At 43.8% G+C, this 27,404-nt stretch overlaps 1 protein-coding gene across 12 annotated transcripts in view; it reads right to left on the reverse strand.

The window, feature by feature from the left end:
* Positions 1 to 27,404, reverse strand: part of DAB1 (DAB adaptor protein 1) — a 1,162,683-nt gene that overhangs the window by 146,252 nt on the left and 989,027 nt on the right. For all 12 annotated transcript variants that reach the window (XM_073643725.1, XM_073643713.1, XM_073643715.1 and 9 more), the window contains 2 exons: positions 11,531 to 11,670; positions 3,805 to 3,903 (listed from right to left, as the gene is read on the reverse strand). In XM_073643725.1, coding sequence (XP_073499826.1) covers positions 3,805 to 3,903; positions 11,531 to 11,670 — 239 coding nt within the window. The remainder of the gene's footprint in view (positions 1 to 3,804; positions 3,904 to 11,530; positions 11,671 to 27,404) is intronic.

The raw sequence follows: 27,404 nt of genomic DNA on the forward strand, positions 1-27,404 counted from the left end.
AGGTGGTAAGTTGCAATACAATCCCACTGACAATCATTTGGTGTGAAGTCTGCGCAATAGATTTCTCCCTTTATGCATAGGTGTAGGAAAGTGTAAAAATCTGCAGTGTTGCACTACGGCAATGGCACAGCGCCCCCCATAGTTATGCTTCATGCTCATTTACCTTGTGTTACATAATTTGTGTAAAAATCTGCATCGTGCCAAATGACTGTTTGCAGCATAAATTCAATTGTCGATAGCTACATCTGTGAGTGTAATATGTCAATTCTGCACCAATCTAGATCTCTTCTTGCTGGCAACGAATATGAACACTCTTATTTAGAGTCACAGGTAGTCAGCCTGTACGTTAGAGGTGATTATCCTCCTACTTGCTGGAATCTTCTGATTAGTAGACCAGATGCGATGTCACCATTGTTACGCCACGCACACATGACATCACGCCACGCACACATGACGTCACGCCACGCACACATGACGTCACGCCACCCACACATGACGTCACGCCACCCACACATGACTTCATGCCACGCACACATGACGTCACGCCACGCACACATGACGTCACGCCACGCACACATGACGTCACGCCACGCACACATGACGTCACGCCGTGCCTACTATTCAGAATGGGTATCGGGGAAGTAGGCAGTTAGTAGGAGGTTTGCAGGGCTAAGGTCTGGTGGCCACATACTACTGACATGTATGTTGGTGCTGGACCACGGTGCTGCAAAACTTTTGCTCAACTCTACTGCACTCAGCTCATCCTGCTCTCAGTTTAGCTGATACAATTGTATCCAAGCTCAACACCCTGGATTCCAGACTGATACATTGTAGCAAACTACCTTTGTGGAGCAGTTATGTTTTTAACAGAGCATTGTATGGACTGGATACAAATGTATCTATTTTTGTTTACACGTCGATTATGCTTTATTTATATGAATCCGGAACAATAATAATAATAATCATCATCATCTCTGCTGCAGCTGCTGGATCTCCCCCCTCTCTTGCTCACTAACACCACCACCATCCATTCTCGTTCCCACTAAGATTGTATTCATTTTTAATTGTCTAAATAAATGACCTAAGCATCTGCTCCATCCATTCCCTTTGATGAGTAACCAGATCCGCTGGTTATAGCAGATTCTGCAGGACTGATAAAGTGCTATGAGCATCCCTTAATCAGGACAAACGTGTGTGTCAGGGTCCCCCCATCTGCGGATCCAGGTGGTTAGGTTCCCTCCTTACTCCGCTCCCCTGTGAGCCGCAGTCAGATTTCTTGTAGGAGAGCGGGGTCCCTGGTGGTTGCTGCCATTGTAGAACAGGCTGCTCGCCTTAGATAGTAGCAGCCGCACAATACATCTCTGTCTGAAATCAGCCAATTAGTCTGTCTGTTTGCTTTCCATCTGAAGGTAACTGCTTGTTTTCAATGCAAAATCAGCATAATCTTTCTCTAAACAAGTGGAAAAAAAATAATTGACCATTAACCACATGGTGGCCAGAGACCTGTAATGTAACCAACCGTTACTTTTCTATTATTGGAATGATTGTTCCTACATTGTCTGTACTAATATTTATGCTTCATAAGGTAGGACTAACCCTTTAAAGAGCAGGCAGTGAATAGTTTGAGGTATTTCATAAATAGTCTATGAAGCTCCTTTAAAGTGTATTTGTCATTTCAGATGTTCTGTGTGCTTCCATGAGGAACAACACAATTTGAAGTCAATATATGACTTGTATCCTGCATTTTTCACCAGTTTTCTCCCTTGCAGAGTTTATCTATAATTTTCAGTTCTCTCCAAGCTAGTGGATGGAGACAAGCTGCTATGATGTCTCTCATGCACAGCAGACATAAGGGATTCCTGCTCTCCTGTTTCTATGTAGCACATGGAGAATATTATTTAACAATACTGAGCAGTGTAACTGCGAATTCAGCACTGTGTGCGACAAAGCACTTACTAGAAAGCTGCAACAACATGGATGATGCTACATAGCAGTACTAAGCAGTGTAGCTGTGAATTTAGCACTGTGTGGGATAAAGCACTTATTAGAAAGCTGCAACAGCATGGATGACATTACATAGCAGTACTAAGCAGTGTAGTTGTGAATTCAGTACCGTGTAAGAAAGCATGTACTAGAGAGCTGCAACAGCATGGATGATGTTATATAGCAGTACTAAGCAATGTAGCTGCGAATTCAGCACTGTGTGAGATAAAGCATGTACTAGAAAGCTGCAACAGCATGGATAATGTTATATAGCAGTACTAAGCAGTGTAGCCGCGAATTCTGCACTGTGTGAGATTAAGCACTTGCTAAAAAGCTGCAACAGCATGTATGATGTTATATAGCAATACTAAGCAGTGTAGCTGCGAATTCAGCACTGTGTGAGATTAAGCACTTTCTAAAAAGCTGTGACAGCATCGATGATGTTACATAGCAGTACTAAGCAGTGTAGATGCAAACTCAGCACTGTGTGAGATAAAGCACTTTCTAGAAAGCAGCAATAGCATGGATGATGTTGCATAGCAGTACTAAGCAGTGCAGCTGGGAATTTAGCACTGTGACAAAGTATGTACTAGAAAGCAGCAATAGCATGGATGATGTTACATAGCAGTACTAAGCAGTGCAGCTGGTAATTCAGCACTGTGTGATATTAAGCACTTGCTAAAAAGCTGGGACACCATGGATGATGTTAAATAGCAGTACTAAGCAGTGTAGCTGCAAATGCAGCACTGTGTGAAGTAAAGTACTTACTAGAAAGTTGCGACAACATGGATGATGTTACATAGCAGTACTAAACAGTATAGTTGCTTATTCTGCACTGTGTGAGATAAAGCACTTTCTAGTAAGCTGCAACAGCATGGATGATATTATACTGAGCAGTGCAGGTGTGAATCCAGCTCTTGTGTGGGGAAAAACATACTAGTAAAAAACTCTGCTTCTGAACCTCTCATCTCCGAACACTAATTTGCCAATTTTGGAAAAACCAACCGCCCATAGAATGTGTATTAGGTGTGTAGCCTATGTTCATTTAGCACATATTGGGCGGGTGGAGAGGAGTTCGGACATCGAAATGTAACCAATAGCGCATTTACGGTATATGTATATGGGAATACCTGACAACTATTAAAGTGTTTGAATCCCTTAGTACTTAGCACTGTCCATAATCCATGGTTTGATCTCTGGCTTTGCTTTTAGTGATTTTCTGCTGTATGGAAGCGTGAAGCCAGTATGGGGAAGATTTCTATTACCGTAAGACAAATTATAATCTACAAGCAATTAGAATGAAGGCTTGCTGCTGAAGTGTTTGATAAAGGATGATACGGTCAGAAATGTGACCATTCAGAGTCTGCAGAAAGTTAGGTGACCACATCTATGAGAACTATAATGGTGGCCATGGAATAAAATAATCCAAAAATTTCACCAAAGAAGCCGTCTCAGGGGGCGACGTATCCAGGTCAGGGCTTCTTTCTTTGCTTTTTAAGGACAATGACTTTTTTTAAAAAAATAGGAAAAGGAAGAATCTTTATTCTGCTGGTCTTACTGGGAACAAGGGGAAATCACTGCAGAAGGTGACGGATCAATTGAGAAAGTGTCTCCTTCTTTCTACATTTTCCCCCCAAATTGCCAAATACGTTTCTACAACTGTGAAAGTAGCAAAGACATGAAAGGAAAAGACGAGGCGAGGGCAGCAAAGGGGACAGCAGAATCTAGAAAGGAAGCGCTTATGCTGCGCCGTTCTCCTTGGATGTATTTTCCGCGTTTCCGGGCATATTATACAGCCGTGACGCTTGTGCATCTACTTACACCGGTCTTTTCATCAAAGATTTTGATTCCTCCAAAGGAAACAGTTAAAAAGACTTTTTGTTTGTGTTCGCCTTTTGATCGAGCTCCCGCTGCAATACCCTGTCGAGAGAAGAAAAAAAAAAAGATAATCTTGGGTTAGAGGGTCGCCCTATTATTCTGTGGCTGTTTGAAAAAAAAATTCAACTTAAGTGAGGACTGACAAAGCTGCCGGTGCGTTCAGTCGCTTTCCACTGAAGATATTCAGTTGGTTAAACTTTCACAGTTCGGATTGCAAGTCTACTAAAGTCAACTAAAAAGTGGCACTAGATCTGCTTAATTCACACCTTCTCCAAGGTGCCGGCCTGTGCAAAACAATTTACATCAGCCCAATGCAGTGCACTCTATAAAATCTAACTGCTTGCCACCACCACTAGGGGGAGCTCACTATATACACATTTATTACTGGGCTCAATAAGAGCTGTTTTAATCTGCATGCAGTGAGCTCCCCCTAGTGGTGACCACAAGCATCAGAATTGTATCATATAAACCTATGGCTGTGTGAAGAGGAGCAGCACACAATTTTGGACCTAAAAATGAATGATTATGTTCACTTGGCCACATTGCAAAGAAGCTTTCAAATTTATGAAATATATGAAAATGACCTGTCTTAACCAAAGGCATCGAGTGGACTGAGTTCTTATGTACAGACTTGTGTCTGGTTGGGAATGAATATACGTAGGAGGTGAGGAGGTAGCAGATCAGTCCAGACCCAATGAGTACTACAATAACAGAACCAATAAAGGATATAAACATGTTTAAGGAAGTTTTGGTTACTTAAATGCATGTATTTTGCTTAAAAAAAAAGAAATTATTAAAAATTTTGCCTTATATATCCTCTGTGTTGTACTATTTATTGCTGGCTGCCAAATGAGTTAACTGAGAATCTGTCAGTGAGTTTGTTCTGACTAGAGTTTGTAACTCTTATCTGTGTTTTTCGGAGCTCCTCTCAATTGATTTATGACCACAGACGACATTAAAGTTGAGCTGAACTTTGTGGCCATAAATCACATGAGAGAAGGTCAGAAAAAGATGGATAAGGAAATTACAAACTCCCTATCAATACAATATCGTGCCATATGTAAACAAAACACGTGGCCCAGTATATGGCTTTTGAAGGCTTTTTGTTTCCCTGCATAATGAGTTAACTGAGATTCTGCCAGTGAGCTCTGTGGTGATGTCACATAATGATGCGCATGGTGATGTCACATAATGATTTGCATGTTTCCACTAGTAACCAGCAGAATTATGAATGCTACTTACATCATTATGTGACATCACCATGCGTATCATTATGTGACATCACCATACACATCAGTATGTGACACCACCATACGCATCACTATGTGACATCACCATATGCATCATTGTATGACATCACCATACGCATCACTATGTGACATCACCATACACATTATTTGACATCACTATATGCATCGTTATGTGACATCAGCATACGCATCTTTATGGGACATCAGCATACGCATCATTATTATATGACAGCACTATACACTATTTGACATCACTGTACAAAGAGTTTTGATGTCACAAGCGATTTCAAAATCAAGATATGTCACCTCCTGATGGGGAAAGAAGTCTTGCCAGATATAAAAAAATCAAGGGACTTGCTAAAATTCTTTCCTGGAATTCATTTACCCTCTGGGGTCGGATTCTCTTTGAAAACTGGAGTTTGTGGTTATGTAGAATGTGTAAGAACAGGCTTTTCCTTCCTCCACCTTGTTGCAGAGCTGATGTTACATTGTATCACTGTAGCCATTTCTGGCCTTTCTGTGATATCCGGGTACCAATAAATGTCACCGCCATCGACTTTCTTTGCTTTGGGAGCTTTTTGGAAACCTCTGAGACCGATGCATTAGCGCCAATTTAGGTTTTGTGTATTCAGAGGGAAACCTTAATGCTCTGTTCAGCCTTCAATAAAAAAAAAGGGCAGAAATTATTAAGATTGAGCAGAAACCCTTGTGTCACACTGCTCCGGATAAAGGCTGTTATGCTTGCTTACAAGACAAGAACATTAATCTGTAAGACCTCCCGGGTCCATCATCATTTTCCCGAGCTCAGATAAACCTCTCAATTATTGGGAAGAAAAGAATCCAGCGTCTTGGAGACAAGGAGACATTTTCCCGGACGCAACGGACGGCAAATTTTATCAGCAGGTGTCAGGGTTGCATGTTGGGTAAGTGGAATTGGAGAGGATTAAAACTAATTTCTAATGTGCATATTTCCAAGGTGATAAAAGGAATTACTAATGAGAAAATAGCTTATTACTAAGGCACAAAGCCTGGTCAAAACCAGGTTAAATATTTAGACCATGGTCTGAACCTGGGGCTGTGGGAATAGACGCCTTCTGCGGGGACTGGCTGGGAAGGAAGCAAATGTATGCAAACCTTCCATGATGTATCCACTCAGGGGCTCAGGTATCCAAGCCGAGGGCTTTAGTTAATATCAGCCCTGTATATCTGTATCTTACAGTGCCCCTATCTAAAATGTCTGGAGTTTCCGTGAATATGTCCCTGTATAAGTGATATTGCTCCCCAGTCCTGGATTAACAGCTCATTACTTGGTATCCAGTGGATTACTCACATAGATCTCATGGCCAATATTTTACTGTCCCAGTCCCCACTGATTTATTGGCTTGATCTCCGGAATCCAGGGGTTATGTGATCTAGTTCTCAATGTCCAGTAGTTTATTGATCCCGTTCCCAGTGGTCCAGTAGCTCAGCATTTGGTAGATTTCTTTCTAGTTTCCTGTTTGTAGCTTTAGTGTCCCGATCACTCTTCCAATGCTTCAGTGTCTTTATTCCTGATATTTGATGGAACAGTGTCCAAATCCTTAATTATATAACAAAAAGTGTCTGACCCTGGTATTGTCCTCAAGTCCCCGGTGTCCAGTAGTTCTGTTCTCCTGGTTGTGGTGTCCAGTGATTACATTTTTCAGTCCCTTTTGTCCAGTAGGGTTATTACTCCAAACTCTGGTGTCTAGAGGTTTAGTTCTCAATGCCTTGGTGTGCAGTAGTTCAGTTCTCTAGTCCTTGGTGTCCAATGGTTCAGTTTTCCAGGCCCTGATGTAAAATAGTTCAGTTCTCCAGTCCCAGATGTTCAGTTCTCTAGTCATTTGTGTCCATTAAGGTTAATTCTCCAAACTCTGTTATCTAGTAGTTTAGTTTTTCAGTCCCTGGTGTCCAGAAATTCAGTTCTCCAGTTCTTGGTGTCCAGTTATTCATTTCTCTAGGTGCTGGTGTCCAATAGATAAATTCTCTAGGTCCTGGTGTCCCTAAACCTTGATGTCCAATACTTCAGTTCTCCAGCCCCACATTTTCAGTGGTTCAGGTCACTGGTCCTTTTTGACCAGAAGGTTAATCCACCAAACCCTGTTTTCTAGTACTGCAGCTTTTCGGTCCCTGTTGTCCATGGGTTCAGTTCTTTAGTTCCTGGTGTCCAGTGGTTCAACCCTCAAGGCTATAGTGTCAAGTGGTTCATCTCATCAGTCTCTACTGTCCAGTATTTCAGTTCTCCAGTCCTTGGTGGCTTGTAGTTCATTTCCCAAGTCCCTGGTGTCTGGCAGCTCAGTTCTCCAGTCCCCAGTGTTGTGTAGTTCAGTTCTCCAGTCCCTGGTGCCTTGCAGTTCAGTTCTCCAGTCCCCAGTGTTGTGTGGTTCAGTTCTCTAGTCCCTGATGTCATGTAGTTCAGTTCTCCAGTCCCTGGTACCTTGCAGTGCAGTTCTCCAGTCCCTGGTATCGTGTACTTCTGTTCTCCAGTCTCTGGTGCCTTGCAGTTCAGTTCTCCAGTCCCTGGTGTTACGTAGTTCAGTTCTCCAGTCTCTGGTGCCTTGCAGTTCAGTTCTCCAGTCCCCAGTGTTGTGTAGTTCAGTTCTCTATTCCCTGATGTCGTGTAGTTCAGTTCTCCAGTCCCTGGTACCTTGCAGTTCAGTTCTGCAGTCCCTGGTGTTGTGTAGTTCAGTTCTCCAGTCCCTGGTGTCATGTAGTTCAGTTCTCCAGTCCCTGGTGTCATGTAGTTCAGTTCTCCAGTCCCTGGTGTCGTGTAGTTCAGTTCTCTAGTCTCTGGTGTTGTGTAGTTCAGTTCTCCAGTCCCCAGTGTCATGTAGTTCAGTTCTCTAGTCCCTGGTGTCGTGCAGTTCAGTTCTCCAGTCCCTGGTGTCGTGTAGTTCAGTTCTCCAGTCCCTGGTGTTGTGTAGTTCAGTTCTCCAGTCCCCAGTGTCGTGTAGTTCAGTTCTCTAGTCCCTGATGTTGTGTAGTTCAGTTCTCCAGTCCCTGGTACCTTGCAGTTCAGTTCTCCAGTCTCTGGTGTCGTGTAGTTCAGTTCTCCAGTCCCTGGTGTTGTGTAGTTCAATTCTCTAGTCCCTGGTGTCGGGTAGATCAGTTCTCTAGTCCCTGGTGTTGTCAAGTTCAGTTCTCTAATTCCTGGTGTTGTGTAGTTCAGTTCTCCAGTCCCTGGTGTCGTGTACTTCAGTTCTCCAGTCCCTGGTACCCTGCAGTTCAGTTCTCCAGTCCCTGGTGTTGTGTAGTTCAGTTCTCCAGTCCCTGGTGTTGTGTAGTTCAGTTCTCCAGTCCCTGGTGTTGGGTAGTTCAGTTCTCTAGTCTCTGGTGTTGTGTAGTTCAGTTCTCTAGTCCCCAGTGTCGTGTAATTCAGTTCTCCAGTCCCTGGTGTCGTGTAGTTCAGTTCTCCAGTCCCTGGTGTCGTGTAGTTCAGTTCTCTAGTCCCTGGTGTCGTGTAGTTCAGTTCTCCAGTCCCTGGTGTTGTGTAGTTCAGTTCTCCAGTCTCTGGTGTCGTGTAGTTCAGTTCTCCAGTCCCTGGTGTTATGTAGTTCAGTTCTCTAGTCCCTGGTGTCGTGTAGTTCAGTTCTCTAGTCCCTGGTGTTGTCAAGTTCAGTTCTCTAATTCCTGGTGTTGTGTAGTTCAGTTCTCCAGTCCCTGGTGTCGTGTACTTCAGTTCTCCAGTCCCTGGTACCTTGCAGTTCAGTTCTCCAGTCCCTGGTGTTGTGTAGTTCAGTTCTCCAGTCCCTGGTGTTGTGTAGTTCAGTTCTCCAGTCCCTGGTGTTGGGTAGTTCAGTTCTCTAGTCTCTGGTGTTGGGTAGTTCAGTTCTCTAGTCCCCAGTGTCGTGTAATTCAGTTCTCCAGTCCCTGATGACGTGTAGTTCAGTTCTCCAGTCCCCAGTGTCATGTAGTTCAGTTCTCCAGTCCCCGGTGTCGTGTAGTTCAGTTCTCCAGTCCCTGGTGTCGTGTAGTTCAGTTCTCCAGTCCCTGTTGTCGTGTAGTTCAGTTCTCCAGTCCCTGGTGTCGTGTAGTTCAGTTCTCTAGTCCCTGGTGTCGTGTAGTTCAGTTCTCCAGTCCCTGGTGTTGTGTAGTTCAGTTCTCCAGTCCCTGGTGTCATGTAGTTTAGTTCTCTAGTCCCTGGTGTTGTGTAGTTCAGTTCTCCAGTCCCTGGTGTCGTGTAGTTTAGTTCTTTAGTCCCTGGTGTTGTGTAGTTCAGTTCTCCAGTCCCCGATGTTATGTAGTTCAGTTCTCTAGTCCCTGGTGTCCAGTGGTTTAATTGTACAATCTCTCAGGTCTACTGGTTCACGGATTTAAGCTCTGGTGTCTAATTGTTAAGACTTTCAGTCCCTGGTGTCCAGTAGTTCTGTTCTCCATTACACCTTTTTGCTCAGCGGTTTACGCCCTGGAGTGCACTGGATCAGTGTTTCTCAGTCCTTGCTGCAGTTATTATTTGTTGTAGCCGGTCTCATTATCTCCCATAGGTGACTATGTGCCTCCTGCCTCTGCACCATTCACCATTATTTGTTTCATGTTTATATTTCCAATAGACTAAGATGAGGAAAACCCAAGTATAGCCCGCCGTCTTCTAGGTAACAGAACACGATAATCTCTTTGTGAGTTTGATGGGGAATCGACAGTCTTGTCGTCTTCATGCCTCTGTATTCTTTGTGACTTTCATTGCTTCTTGTGTTTTCGGAGATGAATATTCTCTCACATGTAGCGGCAGCTGTACAGGGAATCTGAGATAAGAGCGCTCATCGCCCCCTGCTTTATATAGAACAAGTATTCTGGAGATTACTTGTCTTTTAATATTACTACATTTTTGGTTGTCAGCTTCTTTCTATCTTATTTCTGTTCTAAAAATAAAGAGATGTAAACCATGTATTGCTTGTTTGGTGCAATTGTCCAGAGTGTGCTGCAGAGCTGCGCTCAGAGCGCATTCAGCATTCACTCGCATTGCTCTGTAGCCATAGACATGAGAATTGTTCGGCAGATTCCAGTGGTTTTTGCCATCGCCAATCTCATCTAACAGGGAAGGGACAGATTCAGCAGCAGATTACAGATGAGCGGATCAGTCAAAATTGGAATTCATCTATTCGTACGGATTTTCCTGGGAAATTTGATTTGTGGATTTGATTCGTGGAAGTTATTTTGCAGACCCCAAAGCATAATAAATATTGGTATATTTTCATATGTGACCATTGGAGTTGGTAAGGAAACTTTGCTAACGCAGTTACGGTGGCTCAGTGGTTAGCACTGTATCATGGCTCAGTGGTTAGCATTGTATCATGGCTCAGTGGTTAGCACTGTACGTGGCCCAGTGGTTAGCACCGTACGGTGGCTCAGTGGTTAGCACTATACGATGGCGAAGATGTTAGCACTGTACAGTGGATCACTGGTGAGCACTCTACAGTGGATCACTGGTGAGCACTCTACAGTGGATCACTGGTTAGCACTCTACGGTGGATCACTGGTGAGCACTCTACGGTGGATCACTGGTGAGCACTCTACGGTGGATCACTGGTTAGCACGCTACGGTGGATCAGTGGTTAGCACGCTACGGTGGATCAGTGGTTAGCACGCTACGGTGGATCAGTGGTTAGCACGCTATGGTGGATCAGTGGTTAGCACTCTACAGTAGATCAAGGGTTAGCACCCTACGGTGGATCAGTGGTTAGCACGCTACGGTGGATCAGTGGTTAGCACGCTACGGTGGATCAGTGGTTAGCACGCTACGGTGGATCAGTGGTTAGCACTCTACAGTAGATGAGGGGTTAGCACGCTACGGTGGATCAGTGGTTAGCACGCTACAGTAGATCAGGGGTTAGCACTCTACAGTGAATCACTGGTTAGCACTGCACGGTGGCTAAGAGTTTAGCACTGTATGGTGGCTCAGTGGTTAGCTCGGTATGGTGGCTCAGTGCTTAGCACTGCTGCTTTGGGTCAAGGGTTCAAATCCCACCAAGGACAACATCTGCAAGGAGATTGTATGTTCTCCCCGTGTTTGCTGGGTTTCCTCCGGGTTCTCCGGTTTCCTCTCACACTCCAAAGACATACTGATAGGGAATGTAGATTATGAGCCCAATGGGGACAGTGATGATTATGTTTGTAGCGGTGTGGAATTAATGGTGTGATGTAAGCAAATAAATAATTATAATGATGCGTATGGCGATGTCACCATGACGGATAGGATGATGTCACATAATGCCCAATATTAGGTGTCTCAGCGACAGCAAGGTCCATTATCTGCATAGGGTGAATGGTGTCTGTGGTTTGGGAGGAATCTCTAGAGGAAACAGGTGCAGAGACAAGAACGTCTTGCACTTAATAGATGTTGCTCTGGTTGAATTTTGAGACATTAGTAATGACTCTCTAATATGAGGATAATGATACAATACCTTGAGCTTCATCATTGAATCTTGGCATAACTTGTCTCCTCTTGCGGCCGAAACCTCATCAATCCCGATTAGTTTTGCCTTGTACCGAACACCGTCCCCCTTAAACCTTTTTATTAACGTAGCTTCACTGCGATCTTGGCCTGAAAAGAGACAAGAAAAACAAAAATGTTCAAGGAAATACAAAGTTACAAAGAAGATTTCTTCTCTCTCTCCCCTGGAGGTACAACAGGCCCATGAAAACAACCGCTATAGACGTATCTGACAACCAAATGGTTTTCTTTTTTTTTTTCTTTTTTGTTTTGCTGGAGGCAACAGTGGTACAGACAAGAGAGAAAGTCATAGTAAACAACAAGAATAATTGCCATCTGCTCATAATATGGGGCATACATGCCCGCAATTCTGTGCGATTAAATGCATATGTGCTGTGCTCTTATTGTATGTCACGCAGTAATGTGACTATTATTTATCAGTTTATTTTACTAATATTTGTCACATATAACGGAGAACAACACCCAGTGCATACTGTTTATAGGGAGGTGATGAAGGAGCGGAAACAGCATCCAAAGTGAAAAGATAAAATATGTTTATTAATCCATCACAAAATGCAGGAAGATTGAAACGTTTCCACCTCAACCTCAATGCATTTTTTTTACTGCTTAAAGGAACTGTAATGCAGCAGCTTGCGGCATTACTGTAATGGTCCAGGGTGTGTTTTGGCTGACCATGTACCTCCCCCAGGTGACTGGTCACATAACTGTGACATCGCACAGGTCCTGTGCACACAGAAGGTCTGATCACATGACTGTGACATCAGCACAGGTCCTGTGTGTGCACTAGAGGATATATAAACCCTGGTAGATTTGAGACAGGTGTGAAAGTGACTTTGCTGGAGGCTGTAACTGGAGCCAAGTGCGCCTGTCTGCCACTTGAAAGGCTCCTGGACATTATATGTGTAATATGTCGGCGAGCCACTGAGTTGGACTCGGTTATAAGCAGTTATGATAAATAATAAACTGCTGGATTGTGAAATTCCAGAAAGGTGTCGCATGTATGCTTTAATTGACCCGGTGAAGCGAGTGTCCCCCAGCATGATGACTAGCACTGCCTTACAAACAGATTATTAGTATCTCACTAAAGGAAAGTGACATCACTGAGAATGCAGCCTATCCATTCACTAGAGAGCGGTGACATCACTGAGAATACAGCCTATCCATTCACTAGAGAGCAGTGACATCACTGAGAATGCAGCCTATCCATTCACTAGAGAGCAGTGACATCACTGAGAATACAGCCTATCCATTCACTAGAGAGCAGTGACATCACTGAGAATACAGCCTATCCATTCACTAGAGAGCAGTGACATCACTGAGAATGCAGCCTATCCATTCACTAGAGAGCAGTGACATCACTGAGAATACAGCCTATCCATTCACTAGAGAGCAGTGACATCACTGAGAATGCAGCCTATCCATTCACTAGAGAGCAGTGACATCACTGAGAATGCCGCTTATCCATCACTAGAGAGCGGTGACATCACTGAGAATGCAGCCTATCCATTCACTAGAGAGCGGTGACATCAATGAGAATGCAGCCTATCCATTCACTAGAGAGCAGTGACATCACTGAGAATACAGCCTATCCATTCACTAGAGAGCGGTGACATCACTGAGAATACAGCCTATCCATTCACTAGAGAGCAGTGACATCACTGAGAATGCAGCCTATCCATTCACTAGAGAGCAGTGACATCACTGAGAATGCAGCCTATCCATTCACTAGAGAGCAGTGACATCACTGAGAATGCAGCTTATCCATTCACTAGAGAGCAGTGACATCACTGAGAATGCAGCCTATCCATTCACTAGAGAGCAGTGACATCACTGAGAATGCAGCTTATCCATTCACTAGAGAGCGGTGACATCACTGAGAATGCAGCCTATCCATTCACTAGAGAGTGGTGACATCACTGAGAATGCAGCCTATCCATTCACTAGAGAGCAGTGACATCACTGAGAATGCAGCCTATCCATTCACTAGAGAGCAGTGACATCACTGAGAATGCAGCCTATCCATTCACTAGAGAGCAGTGACATCACTGAGAATGCAGCCTATCCATTCACTAGAGAGCAGTGACATAACTGAGAATGCAGCCTATCCATTCACTAGAGAGCAGTGACACCACTGAGAATGCAGCCTATCCATTCACTAGAGAACAGTGACATCACTGAGAATGCAGCCTATCCATTCACTATAGAGCGGTGACATCACTGAGAATGCAGCCTATCCATTCTCTAGAGAGCGGTGACATCACTGAGAATGCAGCCTATCCATTCAGTAGAGAGCAGTGACATCACTGAGAATGCAGCCTATCCATTCACAAGAGAGCGGTGACATCACTGAGAATGCAGCCTATCCATTCACAAGAGAGCGGTGACATCACTGAGAATGCAGCCTATCCATTCACTAGAGAGCAGTGACATCACTGAGAATGCAGCCTATCCATTCACTAGAGAGCAGTGACATCACTGAGAATGCAGCTTATCCATTCACTAGAGAGCAGTGACATCACTGAGAATGCAGCCTATCCATTCACTAGAGAGCAGTGACATCACTGAGAATGCAGCTTATCCATTCACTAGAGAGCAGTGACATCACTGAGAATGCAGCCTATCCATTCACTAGAGAGTGGTGACATCACTGAGAATGCAGCCTATCCATTCACTAGAGAACAGTGACATCACTGAGAATGCAGCCTATCCATTCACTATAGAGCGGTGACATCACTGAGAATGCAGCCTATCCATTCTCTAGAGAGCGGTGACATCACTGAGAATGCAGCCTATCCATTCAGTAGAGAGCAGTGACATCACTGAGAATGCAGCCTATCCATTCACAAGAGAGCGGTGACATCACTGAGAATGCAGCCTATCCATTCACAAGAGAGCGGTGACATCACTGAGAATGCAGCCTATCCATTCAGTAGAGAGCAGTGACATCACTGAGAATGCAGCCTATCCATTCACTAGAGAGCAGTGACATCACTGAGAATGCAGCTTATCCATTCACTAGAGAGCAGTGACATCACTGAGAATGCAGCCTATCCATTCACTAGAGAGTGGTGACATCACTGAGAATGCAGCCTATCCATTCACTAGAGAGCAGTGACATCACTGAGAATGCAGCCTATCCATTCACTAGAGAGCAGTGACATCACTGAGAATGCAGCCTATCCATTTACTAGAGAGCAGTGACATAACTGAGAATGTAGCCTATCCATTCACTAGAGAGCAGTGACATAACTGAGAATGCAGCCTATCCATTCACTAGAGAGCAGGGACACCACTGAGAATGCAGCCTATCCATTCACTAGAGAACAGTGACATCACTGAGAATGCAGCCTATCCATTCACTATAGAGCGGTGACATCACTGAGAATGCAGCCTATCCATTCTCTAGAGAGCGGTGACATCACTGAGAATGCAGTCTATCCATTCAGTAGAGAGCAGTGACATCACTGAGAATGCAGCCTATCCATTCAGTAGAGAGCAGTGACATCACTGAGAATGCAGCCTATCCATTCAGTAGAGAGCAGTGACATCACTGAGAATGCAGCCTATCCATTCACAAGAGAGCGGTGACATCACTGAGAATGCAGCCTATCCATTCACAAGAGAGCGGTGACATCACTGAGAATGCAGCCTATCCATTCACTAGAGAGCAGTGACATCACTGAGAATGCAGCCTATCCATTCACAAGAGAGCGGTGACATCACTGAGAATGCAGCCTATCCATTCACTAGAGAGCAGTGACATCACTGAGAATGCAGCCTATCCATTACTAGAGAGCGGTGACATCACTGAGAATGCAGCCTATCCATTCACAAGAGAGCGGTGACATCACTGAGAATGCAGCCTATCCATTCACCAGAGAGCAGTGACATCACTGAGAATACAGCCTATCCAGTCACTAGAGAGCAGTGACATCACTGAGAATGCTAGAAGATCGTTGGGTACAGCCGGGACCAGCTGTTTGGAAAGCATCGCCAAACCAGAGATTGAAGCTTGAAAAGGACAATTTGCATATTCCAGGTGCCTTCTGGGAAAAGCGAAGAGTCTCCATCAGCTAGAAGATCGTTGGGTACAACCGGGACCAGCCTGACGGCGCGCGAATTTGTTTAATTTGTTTATCCTAGGGTATCGCAAGAAAGAAGACAGACATCAAGTCAGCAGGGACAAGGAGCAGCATGGCAGATGTGACAACCTACATGGTGAGCTGCAACATGTGCTACATGTTCACAGATCAACCAGAAGCTGAAACCAACTTCACCTGCCAGAAGTGTAGACTACTGGCTCTTTTAGAAGAAAAGGTGCGGGGACTGGAAGAAAGAATTGCGACATTAAAACTCATCAAGGAAAATGAAGACTTCCTGGACAGAACAGAAGCGTCACTACTGGTCACGGAAAGTCAAGGAAGCATCAGAGAACCTCCAGAGGCAGACAAGTGGAGGCAAGTGACCAAAAGAAGCAAGAAGACCATGGAGACACCACCAACCACACAACTGAGAAACAGATTCCAAGGACTTGTGGAGGACGAAGATGGCACACCTAAGGATGAGGAACTACCAGCAAGCAAAAAAGGAAAGAGCACCCAGAAACACCCAGAAGCGACAAGAAAAAGGACAGCCAAGAAGGGAAGAAGAGTGGTGGTGGTGGGAGACTCACTACTAAGAGGAACAGAAGCAGCTATCTGCAGACCGGACATAACCCCAAGATAAGTATGCTGCCTCCCAGGGGCGAAGATCAAGGATGTTACCGATAGGATACCGAAGCTCATCAGCTTCAAGGATGTCCACCCATTTCTTTTGATACATGTTGGCACCAATGACACGGCAAAGAAGGACCTACTGACAATCTGCAAGGACTTTGAAGCATTGGGGAAGAAAGTAAAAGAACTGGATGCGCAGGTAGTTTTTTCTTCTATCCTTCCAGTAGACGGACATGGCGTCAGGAGATGGAACAGGATCCTTGAGGTGAACAACTGGCTGAGACGATGGTGCAGACAACAAGGATTTGGATTCCTGGACCACGGTGTGAATTACCTCTATGACGGACTCCTTGCCAGAGACGGACTACGCCTCAACAAACCCGGGAAACACACATTCGCCAGGAGACTCGCAACACTCATCAGGAGGGCGTTAAACTAGAAGAAGAGGCGATGGGAAGAAAAACGCCGGACACGAACATGCAACCAGAGAACATACTAATGAAAGATATGAAGTGCGACAAAGAAGGTCCAAGACAAGATACTTGGAAGGGAGGTAAGAAAATTTCTAATACAATCCACAGGGAGAAGATTGGAACAAAACAAAATCGTGTAAACTGCGTGCTAGCAAATGCCAGAAGCCTGACAAACAAGATGGATGAACTGGAAGCAGAAATATCTACAGGTAACTATGACATAGTGGGAATAACCGAGACATGGTTAGATGAAAGCTATGACTGGGCAGTTAACTTACAGGGTTACAGTCTGTTTAGAAGGGATCGAAGAAGTCGGAAAGGGGGTGGAGTCTGTCTATATGTAAAGACGTGTCTAAAGCCTACAATACGGGAGGATGTATGGGAGGGAAATGAGGAGGTCGAGTCCTTATGGGTGGAGATACATGGGGCAAAAAACAATAATAAAATTATCATAGGAGTCTGTTATAAACCACCAAATATAGCTGAAGCCACGGAAAGTCTATTAATGAGACAAATAGACGAAGTAGCAAAAAATAACGAGGTGATTATTATGGGGGACTTCAACTACCCCGATATAGACTGGGAAACCGAAAGCTGTAGATCTCAGAAAGGAAACAGGTTTCTGTCAATTATCAAAGACAATTATTTGTCACAACTTGTGCAGGAACCAACTAGAGGGACGGCCCTTTTAGACTTAATATTAACTAACAGGCCAGACAGAATAACTGAGGTGCAGGTCGGGGGGCACCTGGGAAATAGTGACCCCAACATTATACAATTCCACATGTGCTTCAGTAGGTGCCCAGCAAGGGAGTCACAAAAACACTGAACTTCAGCTAAGAGATGCCCTTCACCTTATAGACTGGGATAGTATCTTCAGTAAGAGGAGCACGGATAGAAAATGGGAAATTTTCAAAACAGTCCTACATAGTCACTGTAGAAGGTACATACCTTATGGCAGGGTTCCCCAACTCCAGTCCTCAAGGCCCACCAACAGGTCATGTTTTCAGGATTTCCTTAGTATCGCACAGGTGATAATTCCATCACGTGCACAGGAAATAGTTCCATCTCCTGTGCAATACTAAGGAAATCCTGAAAACATGACCTGTTGGTGGGCCTTGAGGACTGGAGTTGGGGAACCCTGCCTTATGGGAATAAAAGGGCTAGGAATAGGAGGAAGCCAATGTGGCTAAATAAGGAAGTCAAGAGGGCAATGAAAAACAAAAAAAGGGCTTTCGGTAAACTTAAACAAGAAGGCAGCGAGGAAGCGCTAATATCTTATAGGGAAAAAAACAAAATCTGTAAGAAACATATAAGAATAGCAAAAGAGGAGACAGAGAGACTAATTGCCAAGGAAAGTAAAACGAATCCCAAACTATTCTTTAACTATATAAACAGTAAAAGGATTAAAACTGATGGAGTTGGCCCATTGAAAAATAACCTGGGTAAAATCATAGAGGGCGATGAGGGTAAAGCAAACCTACTCAATAACTTCTTCTCCACTGTTTTCACAAAAGAAAACAATTTATCGGAGGAAATGCAGAGTGATAAAGTAAACCCTCCGCTAAATATCACCCACCTAACCCAGGAGGAAGTTCAGAAACGCCTAAATAATATCAAAATAGACAAGTCACCAGGCCCAGATGGCATACACCCCCGGGTACTAAAAGAATTAAGTAATGTGATAGACAGACCGCTGTATCTTATATTCAAGCACTCTTTATGGACAGGGACTGCCCCACTAGACTGGCGCCAAGCAAATGTGGTACCAATATTCAAAAAGGGGTCTAAAAGTGACCCTGGGAACTATAGACCAGTCAGCTTAACGTCTGTTGTGGGTAAATTGTTTGAAGGATTTCTTAGAGATGCTATTGTAGAATATCTTAATGATAATAACTGTCTAACCCCATATCAACATGGATTCATGAGGGATCGCTCCTGATGGCCTTCTACGAGGAGGTGAGCTCACAGCTGGACCGGGGAGAGTCAGTGGATGTTGTATACCTTGACTTCTCCAAAGCGTTTGATACCGTGCCACACAAAAGGTTGGTATATAAAATGAGAATGCTTGGTCTGGGGGATAATGTGTGCAAGTGGGTAAATAGCTGGCTGAGTGATAGAAAGCAGAGGGTGGTTATCAATGGAGTAAGCTCAGGGTGTGTCAGGGTTACTAGCGGGGTGCCTCAAGGGTCTGTCTTGGGCCCTATATTATTTAATATATTTATTAATGATCTAGTGGAAGGGTTGCATAGTAAAATAGCAATATTTGCAGATGATACTAAACTTTGTAAAGTAGTTAATACAGATGAGGATAGGGCACAGCTACAGGAGGATTTAGATAAATTGGGGAGTTGGGCTAAAAAATGGCAAATGGTGTTCAATGCCGATAAATGTAAGGTCATGCACATGGGAAAGAAAAACAGCAGTCACCCATACATATTAAATGGGAAACCGTTGGGGAAATCTGACATGGAGAAGGACCTGGGCGTCTTGGTTAATAGCAAATTAAATTGGAGTGCCCAGTGTCAGGCAGCAGCTGCGAAGGCAAATAGAGTCATGGCATGCATCAGAAGAGGAATAGGGGCATATGATGAGAACATTGTTCTTCCTCTGTATAAAGCGCTGGTAAGGCCGCACTTAGAATATTGTGCACAGTTCTAGGCTCCGGTGCTCAGGAAAGACATATTGGAGCTAGAGATGGTACAAAGGAGGGCGACTAAGGTAATAAAGGGAATGGAGGGACTAGAATACCCAGAGAGGTTGTCAAAATTAGGCCTATTTACATTGGAAAAGAGAAGGCTTAGGGGAGACCTCATAAACATGTATAAATACATCAGGGGGCAGTACAGAGATCTCTCCCATGACCTGTTTATACCAAGGATGGTGACAAAGACGAGGGGGCACACTATGCGTCTGGAGGAAAAGAGGTTCCTGCACCAGCATAGAAGGGGATTCTTTACGGTCAGAGCCGTGAGACTCTGGAACTCTCTGGGAGAGGAAGTGGTGATGTCCAACTCACTTAATGAGTTCAAGAGAGGCCTGGACGCCTTTCTTGAGAACAATAAAATTACATCTTATGCTTAGTTAATTAATCCAGGGATTTAATCTGACTGCCAGATTGGTGTCGGGAAGTGAATTTTTCCTCAGTGATGTAAATTGGCCTATACCGCATGGTTTTTTGTTGCCTTCCCCTGGATCAACGCTGCGGAATAGCTGCAGTGCACAAGAAATAGGCTGAACTGGATGGACGCTTGTCTTTTTTCGGCCTTATAAACTATGTAACTATGTAACTATATCTAGCTGCCTATCCATTCACTAGAGAGCAGTGACATCACTGAGAATGCAGCCTATCCATTCACTAGAAAGAGGTGATATCACTGAGAATGCAGCCTATCCATTCACTAGAGAGCGGTGACATCACTGAGAATGCAGCCTATCCATTTACTAGAGAGCAGTGACATCACTGAGAATGCAGCCTATCTATTCACTAGAGAGCAGTGACATCACTGAGAATGCAGCCTATCCATTCACTAGAGAGCGGTGACATCACTGAGAATGCAGCCTATCCATTTACTAGAGAGCAGTGACATCACTGAGAATGCAGCCTATCTATTCACTAGAGAGCAGTGACATCACTAAGAATGCAGCCTATCTATTCACTAGAGAGCAGTGACATCACTGAGAATGCAGCCTATCTATTCACTAGAGAGCAGTGACATCACTAAGAATGCAGCCTATCCATTTACTAGAGAGCAGTGACATCACTTAGAATGCAGCCTATCCATTCAGTAGAGAGCAGTGACATCACTAAGAATGCAGCCTATCCATTCACTAGAGAGCAGTGACATCACTGAGAATGCAGCCTATCCATTCACTAGAGAGCAGTGACATCACTGAGAATGCAGCCTATCCATTCACTAGAGAGCAGTGACATCACTGAGAATGCAGCCTATCCATTCACTAGAGAGCAGTGACATCACTGAGAATGCAGCCTATCCATTCACTAGAGAGCAGTGACATCACTGAGAATGCAGCCTATCTATTCACTAGAGAGCGGTGACATCACTGAGAATGCAGCCTATCCATTCACTAGAGAGCAGTGACATCACTGAGAATGCAGCCTATCCATTCACTAGAGAGCAGTGACATCACTGAGAATGCAGCCTATCCATTCACTAGAGAGCAGTGACATCACTGAGAATGCAGCCTATCCATTCACTAGAGAGCAGTGACATCACTGAGAATGCAGCCTATCCATTCACTAGAGAGCAGTGACATCACTGAGAATGCGCCATGACTGTTCAGTAAGAATCAGTGTAAGGCATTCAGCACGTTATTTACAAATTCCCATAAGGAAAATAGACCTCAACTAAAGATTCTGTAATAAAATATAACTTTTATTTATTTACTTAGTAAATATTTGTGCAATTATGCAATTATTAAAACCACAGTGTTTATATTGATCATTATTAGAACTCTCTACCATATGCTGAGTTACAACTGCTAGGGATTAGCCCACATGCAAGGGAGTCTATTGATGTATAAACTGACTTTACATATAGTGATTAAGCAACATTAATTACCCCCTTTAACCCCTTAAAGACCTTTGGCTTTTCTGTTTTTGCGTTTTCATTTTTTTCTCCCCTTCTTCCCAGAGCCATAGCGTTTTTATTTTTTGGTCAATATGACCATGTGAGGGCTTATTTTTTGCAGAACAAGTTGTACTTTTAAACGCCATCACTGGTTTTACCATATCGTGTGCTGGAAAACGGGAAAAAAATTCCAAGTGCGGTGAAATTGGAAAAAAAAATGCAATTCCACAGTTGTTTTCTGGGTCCTTTTTTTTACCACGTTCACTGATTGCTAAAACTGACCTGCCATTATTCTTCTCCGGGTCATTACGAGTTTGTAGACACCAAACATGTATAGGTTCTTTTTATTTAAGTGGTGAACAAAATATCCAAAGTTTGCTAAAAAAAAAAAAAATGGCGCCATTTTCCGAGACCTGTAGCATCTCCATTTTTCGGGATCTGGGGCCGGGTGAGGACTTATTTTTTACGCGCTGAGCTGACGTTTTTATTGATACTATTTTAGGGTAGATCTGATGTTTCGATCGCCCGGTATTCTATTTTATTGCAATGTTGCGGCGACCAAAAAAACCATAATTCTGGCGTTTAGAATTTTTTTCTCGCTACGCCATTTACCGATTGGATTAATTTTTCTTTTATATTGATAGATCGGGCGAGTCTGAACTCATGCCATGGACTGTAACCACCAAGCTTCTGTGCCATGGACTGTAGCCACCAAGCTTCTGTTCCATGGACTGTAACCACCAAGCTTCTGTTCCATGGCCTGTAACCATCAAGCTTCTGTGCCATGGACTGTAACCACCAAGCTTCTGTGCCATGGACTGTAACCACCAAGCTTCTGTGCCATGGACTGTAACCACCAAGCTTCAGTGCCATGGACTGTAATCACCAAGCTTCTATGCCATGGACTGTAACCACTAAGCTTCTATGCCATGGACTGTAACCACCAAGCTTCTATGCCATGGCCTGTAACCACCAAGCTTCTATGCCATGGACTGTAACCACCAAGCCTCTATGCCATGGCCTGTAACCACCAAGCTTCTATGCTATGGACTGTAACCACCAAGCTTCTGTGCCATGGACTGTAACCACCAAGCATCAGTGCCATGGACTGTAATCACCAAGCTTCAGTGCCATGGACTGTAACCACTAAGCTTCTATGCCATGGACTGTAACCACCAAGCTTCTATGCCATGGACTGTAACCACCAAGCCTCTATGCCATGGCCTGTAACCAAGCTTCTATGCCATGGACTGTAACCACCAAGCTTCTATGCCATGGACTGTAACCACTAAGCTTCTACGCCATGGACTGTAACCACCAAGCTTCTATGCTATGGACTGTAACCACCAAGCTTCTATGCCATTGACTGTAACCACCAAGCTTCTATGCCATGGACTGTAACCACCAAGCTTCTATGCCATGGACTGTAACCAAGCTTCTATGCCATGGACTGTAACCACCAAGCTTCTATGCCATGGACTGTAACCACTAAGCTTCTACGCCATGGACTGTAACCACCAAGCTTCTATGCTATGGACTGTAACCACCAAGCCTCTATGCCATGGCCTGTAACCAAGCTTCTATGCCATGGACTGTAAGCACCAAGCTTCTATGCCATGGACTGTAACCACTAAGCTTCTACGCCATGGACTGTAACCACCAAGCTTCTATGCTATGGACTGTAACCACCAAGCTTCTATGCCATTGACTGTAACCACCAAGCTTCTATGCCATTGACTGTAACCACCAAGCTTCTATGCCATGGACTGTAACCACCAAGCTTCTATGCCATGGACTGTAACCACTAAGCTTCTACGCCATGGACTGTAACCACCAAGCTTCTATGCTATGGACTGTAACCACCAAGCTTCTATGCCATGGACTGTAACCACCAAGCTTCTATGCCATGGACTGTAACCACTAAGCTTCTACGCCATGGACTGTAACCACCAAGCTTTTGAGTCATTGCTGTAAATGCCAAGATTTATGCCCGTTCTGGAATTATTTGCTTGGTCATGTAAGTTATTGTGATATTTTCTTACGGAGAACATCCAGCGTCATCATCAAGAGCAATTCCAACCAAATCAATTATGTCCATGCCCAGGGTCATGACAGCACAAATCCCAGAAACCAGGTGGCCAATAAACTTATAAGTCTAGGGGCCACAAACTTTTTTTAGTTTTTTTTTTTAATTGATGTCTAATTGTCTATGAGAGTCCAAACTGTTGGACCACCGAAAAAGACAAATTGTCTCTTGAATGGTCAAATGATCTCCTAAAATCTACAAAGTTTTGTCCAACTTAATCCCAGCAAGCAAGTAATGGGATTTAGTAAAAAGTGGAATCAAGGACTACATTTTTTTAATATTATGAGCCAAAAAACTAACAGAGCCATAGCGTTTTTATTTTTTGGTCAATATGACCATGTGAGGGCTTATTTTTTGCAGAACAAGTTGTACTTTTAAACGCCATCACTGGTTTTACCATATCGTGTGCTGGAAAACGGGAAAAAAATTCCAAGTGCGGTGAAATTGGAAAAAAAAATGCAATTCTACAGTTGTTTTCTGGGTCCTTTTTTTTACCACGTTCACTGATTGCTAAAACTGACCTGCCATTATTATTCTCCGGGTCATTACGAGTTTGTAGACACCAAACATGTATAGGTTCTTTTTATTTAAGTGGTGAACAAAATATCCAAAGTTTGCTAAAAAAAAAAAAATGGCGCCATTTTCCGAGACCTGTAGCATCTCCATTTTTCGGGATCTGGGGCCGGGTGAGGACTTATTTTTTACGCGCTGAGCTGACGTTTTTATTGATACTATTTTAGGGTAGATCTGATGTTTCGATCGCCCGGTATTCTATTTTATTGCAATGTTGCGGCGACCAAAAAAACCATAATTCTGGCGTTTAGAATTTTTTTCTCGCTACGCCATTTACCGATTGGATTAATTTTTCTTTTATATTGATAGATCGGGCGAGTCTGAACTCATGCCATGGACTGTAACCACCAAGCTTCTGTGCCATGGACTGTAGCCACCAAGCTTCTGTTCCATGGACTGTAACCACCAAGCTTCTGTTCCATGGCCTGTAACCACCAAGCTTCTGTGCCATGGACTGTAACCACCAAGCTTCTGTGCCATGGACTGTAACCACCAAGCTTCTGTGCCATGGACTGTAATCACCAAGCTTCTGTGCCATGGACTGTAACCACCAAGCTTCTGTGCCATGGACTGTAACCACCAAGCTTCAGTGCCATGGACTGTAATCACCAAGCTTCTATGCCATGGACTGTAACCACTAAGCTTCTATGCCATGGACTGTAACCACCAAGCTTCTATGCCATGGCCTGTAACCACCAAGCTTCTATGCCATGGACTGTAACCACCAAGCCTCTATGCCATGGCCTGTAACCACCAAGCTTCTATGCCATTGACTGTAACCACCAAGCTTCTGTGCCATGGACTGTAACCACCAAGCTTCTGTGCCATGGACTGTAACCACCAAGCATCAGCGCCATGGACTGTAATCACCAAGCTTCTATGCCATGGACTGTAACCACCAAGCTTCTATGCCATGGACTGTAACCACCAAGCCTCTATGCCATGGCCTGTAACCAAGCTTCTATGCCATGGACTGTAACCACCAAGCTTCTATGCCATGGACTGTAACCACCAAGCTTCTATGCCATGGACTGTAACCACTAAGCTTCTACGCCATGGACTGTAACCACCAAGCTTCTATGCTATGGACTGTAACCACCAAGCTTCTATGCCATTGACTGTAACCACCAAGCTTCTATGCCATGGACTGTAACCACCAAGCTTCTATGCCATGGACTGTAACCACTAAGCTTCTACGCCATGGACTGTAACCACCAAGCTTCTATGCTATGGACTGTAACCACCAAGCTTCTATGGCATGGACTGTAACCACCAAGCTTCTATGCCATGGACTGTAACCACTAAGCTTCTACGCCATGGACTGTAACCACCAAGCTTTTGAGTCATTGCTGTAAATGCCAAGATTTATGCCCGTTCTGGAATTATTTGCTTGGTCATGTAAGTTATTGTGATATTTTCTTACGGAGAACATCCAGCGTCATCATCAAGAGCAATTCCAACCAAATCAATTATGTCCATGCCCAGGGTCATGACAGCACAAATCCCAGAAACCAGGTGGCCAATAAACTTATAAGTCTAGGGGCCACAAACTTTTTTTAGTTTTTTTTTTTAATTGATGTCTAATTGTCTATGAGAGTCCAAACTGTTGGACCACCGAAAAAGACAAATTGTCTCTTGAATGGTCAAATGATCTCCTAAAATCTACAAAGTTTTGTCCAACTTAATCCCAGCAAGCAAGTAATGGGATTTAGTAAAAAGTGGAATCAAGGACTACATTTTTTTAATATTATGAGCCAAAAAACTAACAGGCAGTAGTTAGCAACTACCTGCCTGTTCTATCCAGCACCGGCTCAGAGGGGTCACCAATCGCTCTTGCCGGCAACTCAAGCTGCAGAATCTCTGGCAGGAGCGGTCTGGAACCGCTCTGTGCTGGCAGAGATTGGCGCCGGGCATAACAGGCAGGTAGTTAGCGGCTTGGTGACTGTTGGTTCTTAGACCCATAGAAAAAAAATAATAAAATTCTGGATAATCCCTTCATTCTCACAATCCTATTAGAGTTTTCTGAGTTACTATAAGCAGGGTTCCTCTCTTTAGGATCCTCATCTCTTGGCCGGGGTGGAGAGCATTTACAAAGAGGGTAGTAGAGGAGGACGATATCACATTGAATGGGCCGAGGTAAATGAGAAGCCTTTTGGGTTCCAAAATGGCTCTTTATTGAACCAACGCATTTCGGCACCGAATCGGCGCCTTTCGCGAGATAAAAAAAAAAAAACAAGTAAAATGTTTTTCACTTACAAAGAGAGTCACCCTCCCTCTGTGGATGACCTGTCCTGTCCTGCATTGCACAGACAGCTCATTGATATAAATAGATTACTCTGTAATGCACCATTTCTCCACTAGAGGCACTGTGGGTAAATGACATACTTTCAGATTCTCTCCAAATTCTAACTGATCAGATGATCAAATGAATGAAAAGTAATTCAAGGTTGTTGGAGCCCCCCACCATCATTTTAATATTAGTGAATACCAATGTAAATTTTTTTTTTTTTAAGGGTCTGACCTGTAGAAATATCAGAAAAATTAAATGTCGATCTGTCTTGGTTTTCACGGTTCATTGAGAATCCCGGAGCTTAGAGGAATCATACGACCCGAAGATTTCATTACTTTTGTTATATTTTTCACAATTCCTCCATACACAACGTTGCATTTAAATTGCTTCAGTAATAAAAGAAGATTTTTCGCGTTTGCGGAGAAGGGCAGGGTGCCGGCATTTATCAGGCTTCCAGAAGCCACCTCTTGGAGGAGACGGCCTATTTATGGAAATATTTTTTTTTTCTTCTCACATTAAGAAATAAACGCTGTTATATGGGGGGGTGGGTCAGAGGAAGTTTCCATAGTTACAAGGCAGCTATTCTAAGAGGTATTGGCAGCGCCGCGCACTGTACAAAGCTGTCTTATCTAAACGTGTTATTACTGCAGGAAAAAAAGAGCAACTGGTTCCCAGAAAGAAAAGAAAGAATGGAATTTCCAACAAGTAAATAGATGTAAAAGACAAAAAAAACTTAGTTAACGATCTATCATGTGCTTGTCACTTAAAGGGAAAGGCAGCCAATAATAGTCATTAGTCAGTGGTGTGAGTGCCACGAAATAAGGTCTAGAAGGTGGAGGGTGGGCTGTGATTAATGCCTGACCAAGCGGCATAGCGTGCGCTGCCAGTGCCCGCGCAGTGCAACTATTTTGTGACCCCTCTAACCTGACGCTTCCACCAGTCCAGTATTGACCCTCTTATTCCCCAAGCACATGTATTGTATTTTAAGAAAATGATAGCTTCCTCTTTGACCCTCTTGTTTTTTTTCCACTTTTTGCTGAATTCCAACATTTAAATTTAAAAAATTAAAACGTCACACATTGTTCTTAAAAAAAA

Source organism: Phyllobates terribilis, unplaced genomic scaffold, assembly GCF_046119375.1.
Source record: "Phyllobates terribilis strain yellow unplaced genomic scaffold, ASM4611937v1 Scaffold_8__6_contigs__length_399053987, whole genome shotgun sequence".
Taxonomy (NCBI): domain Eukaryota; kingdom Metazoa; phylum Chordata; class Amphibia; order Anura; family Dendrobatidae; genus Phyllobates; species Phyllobates terribilis.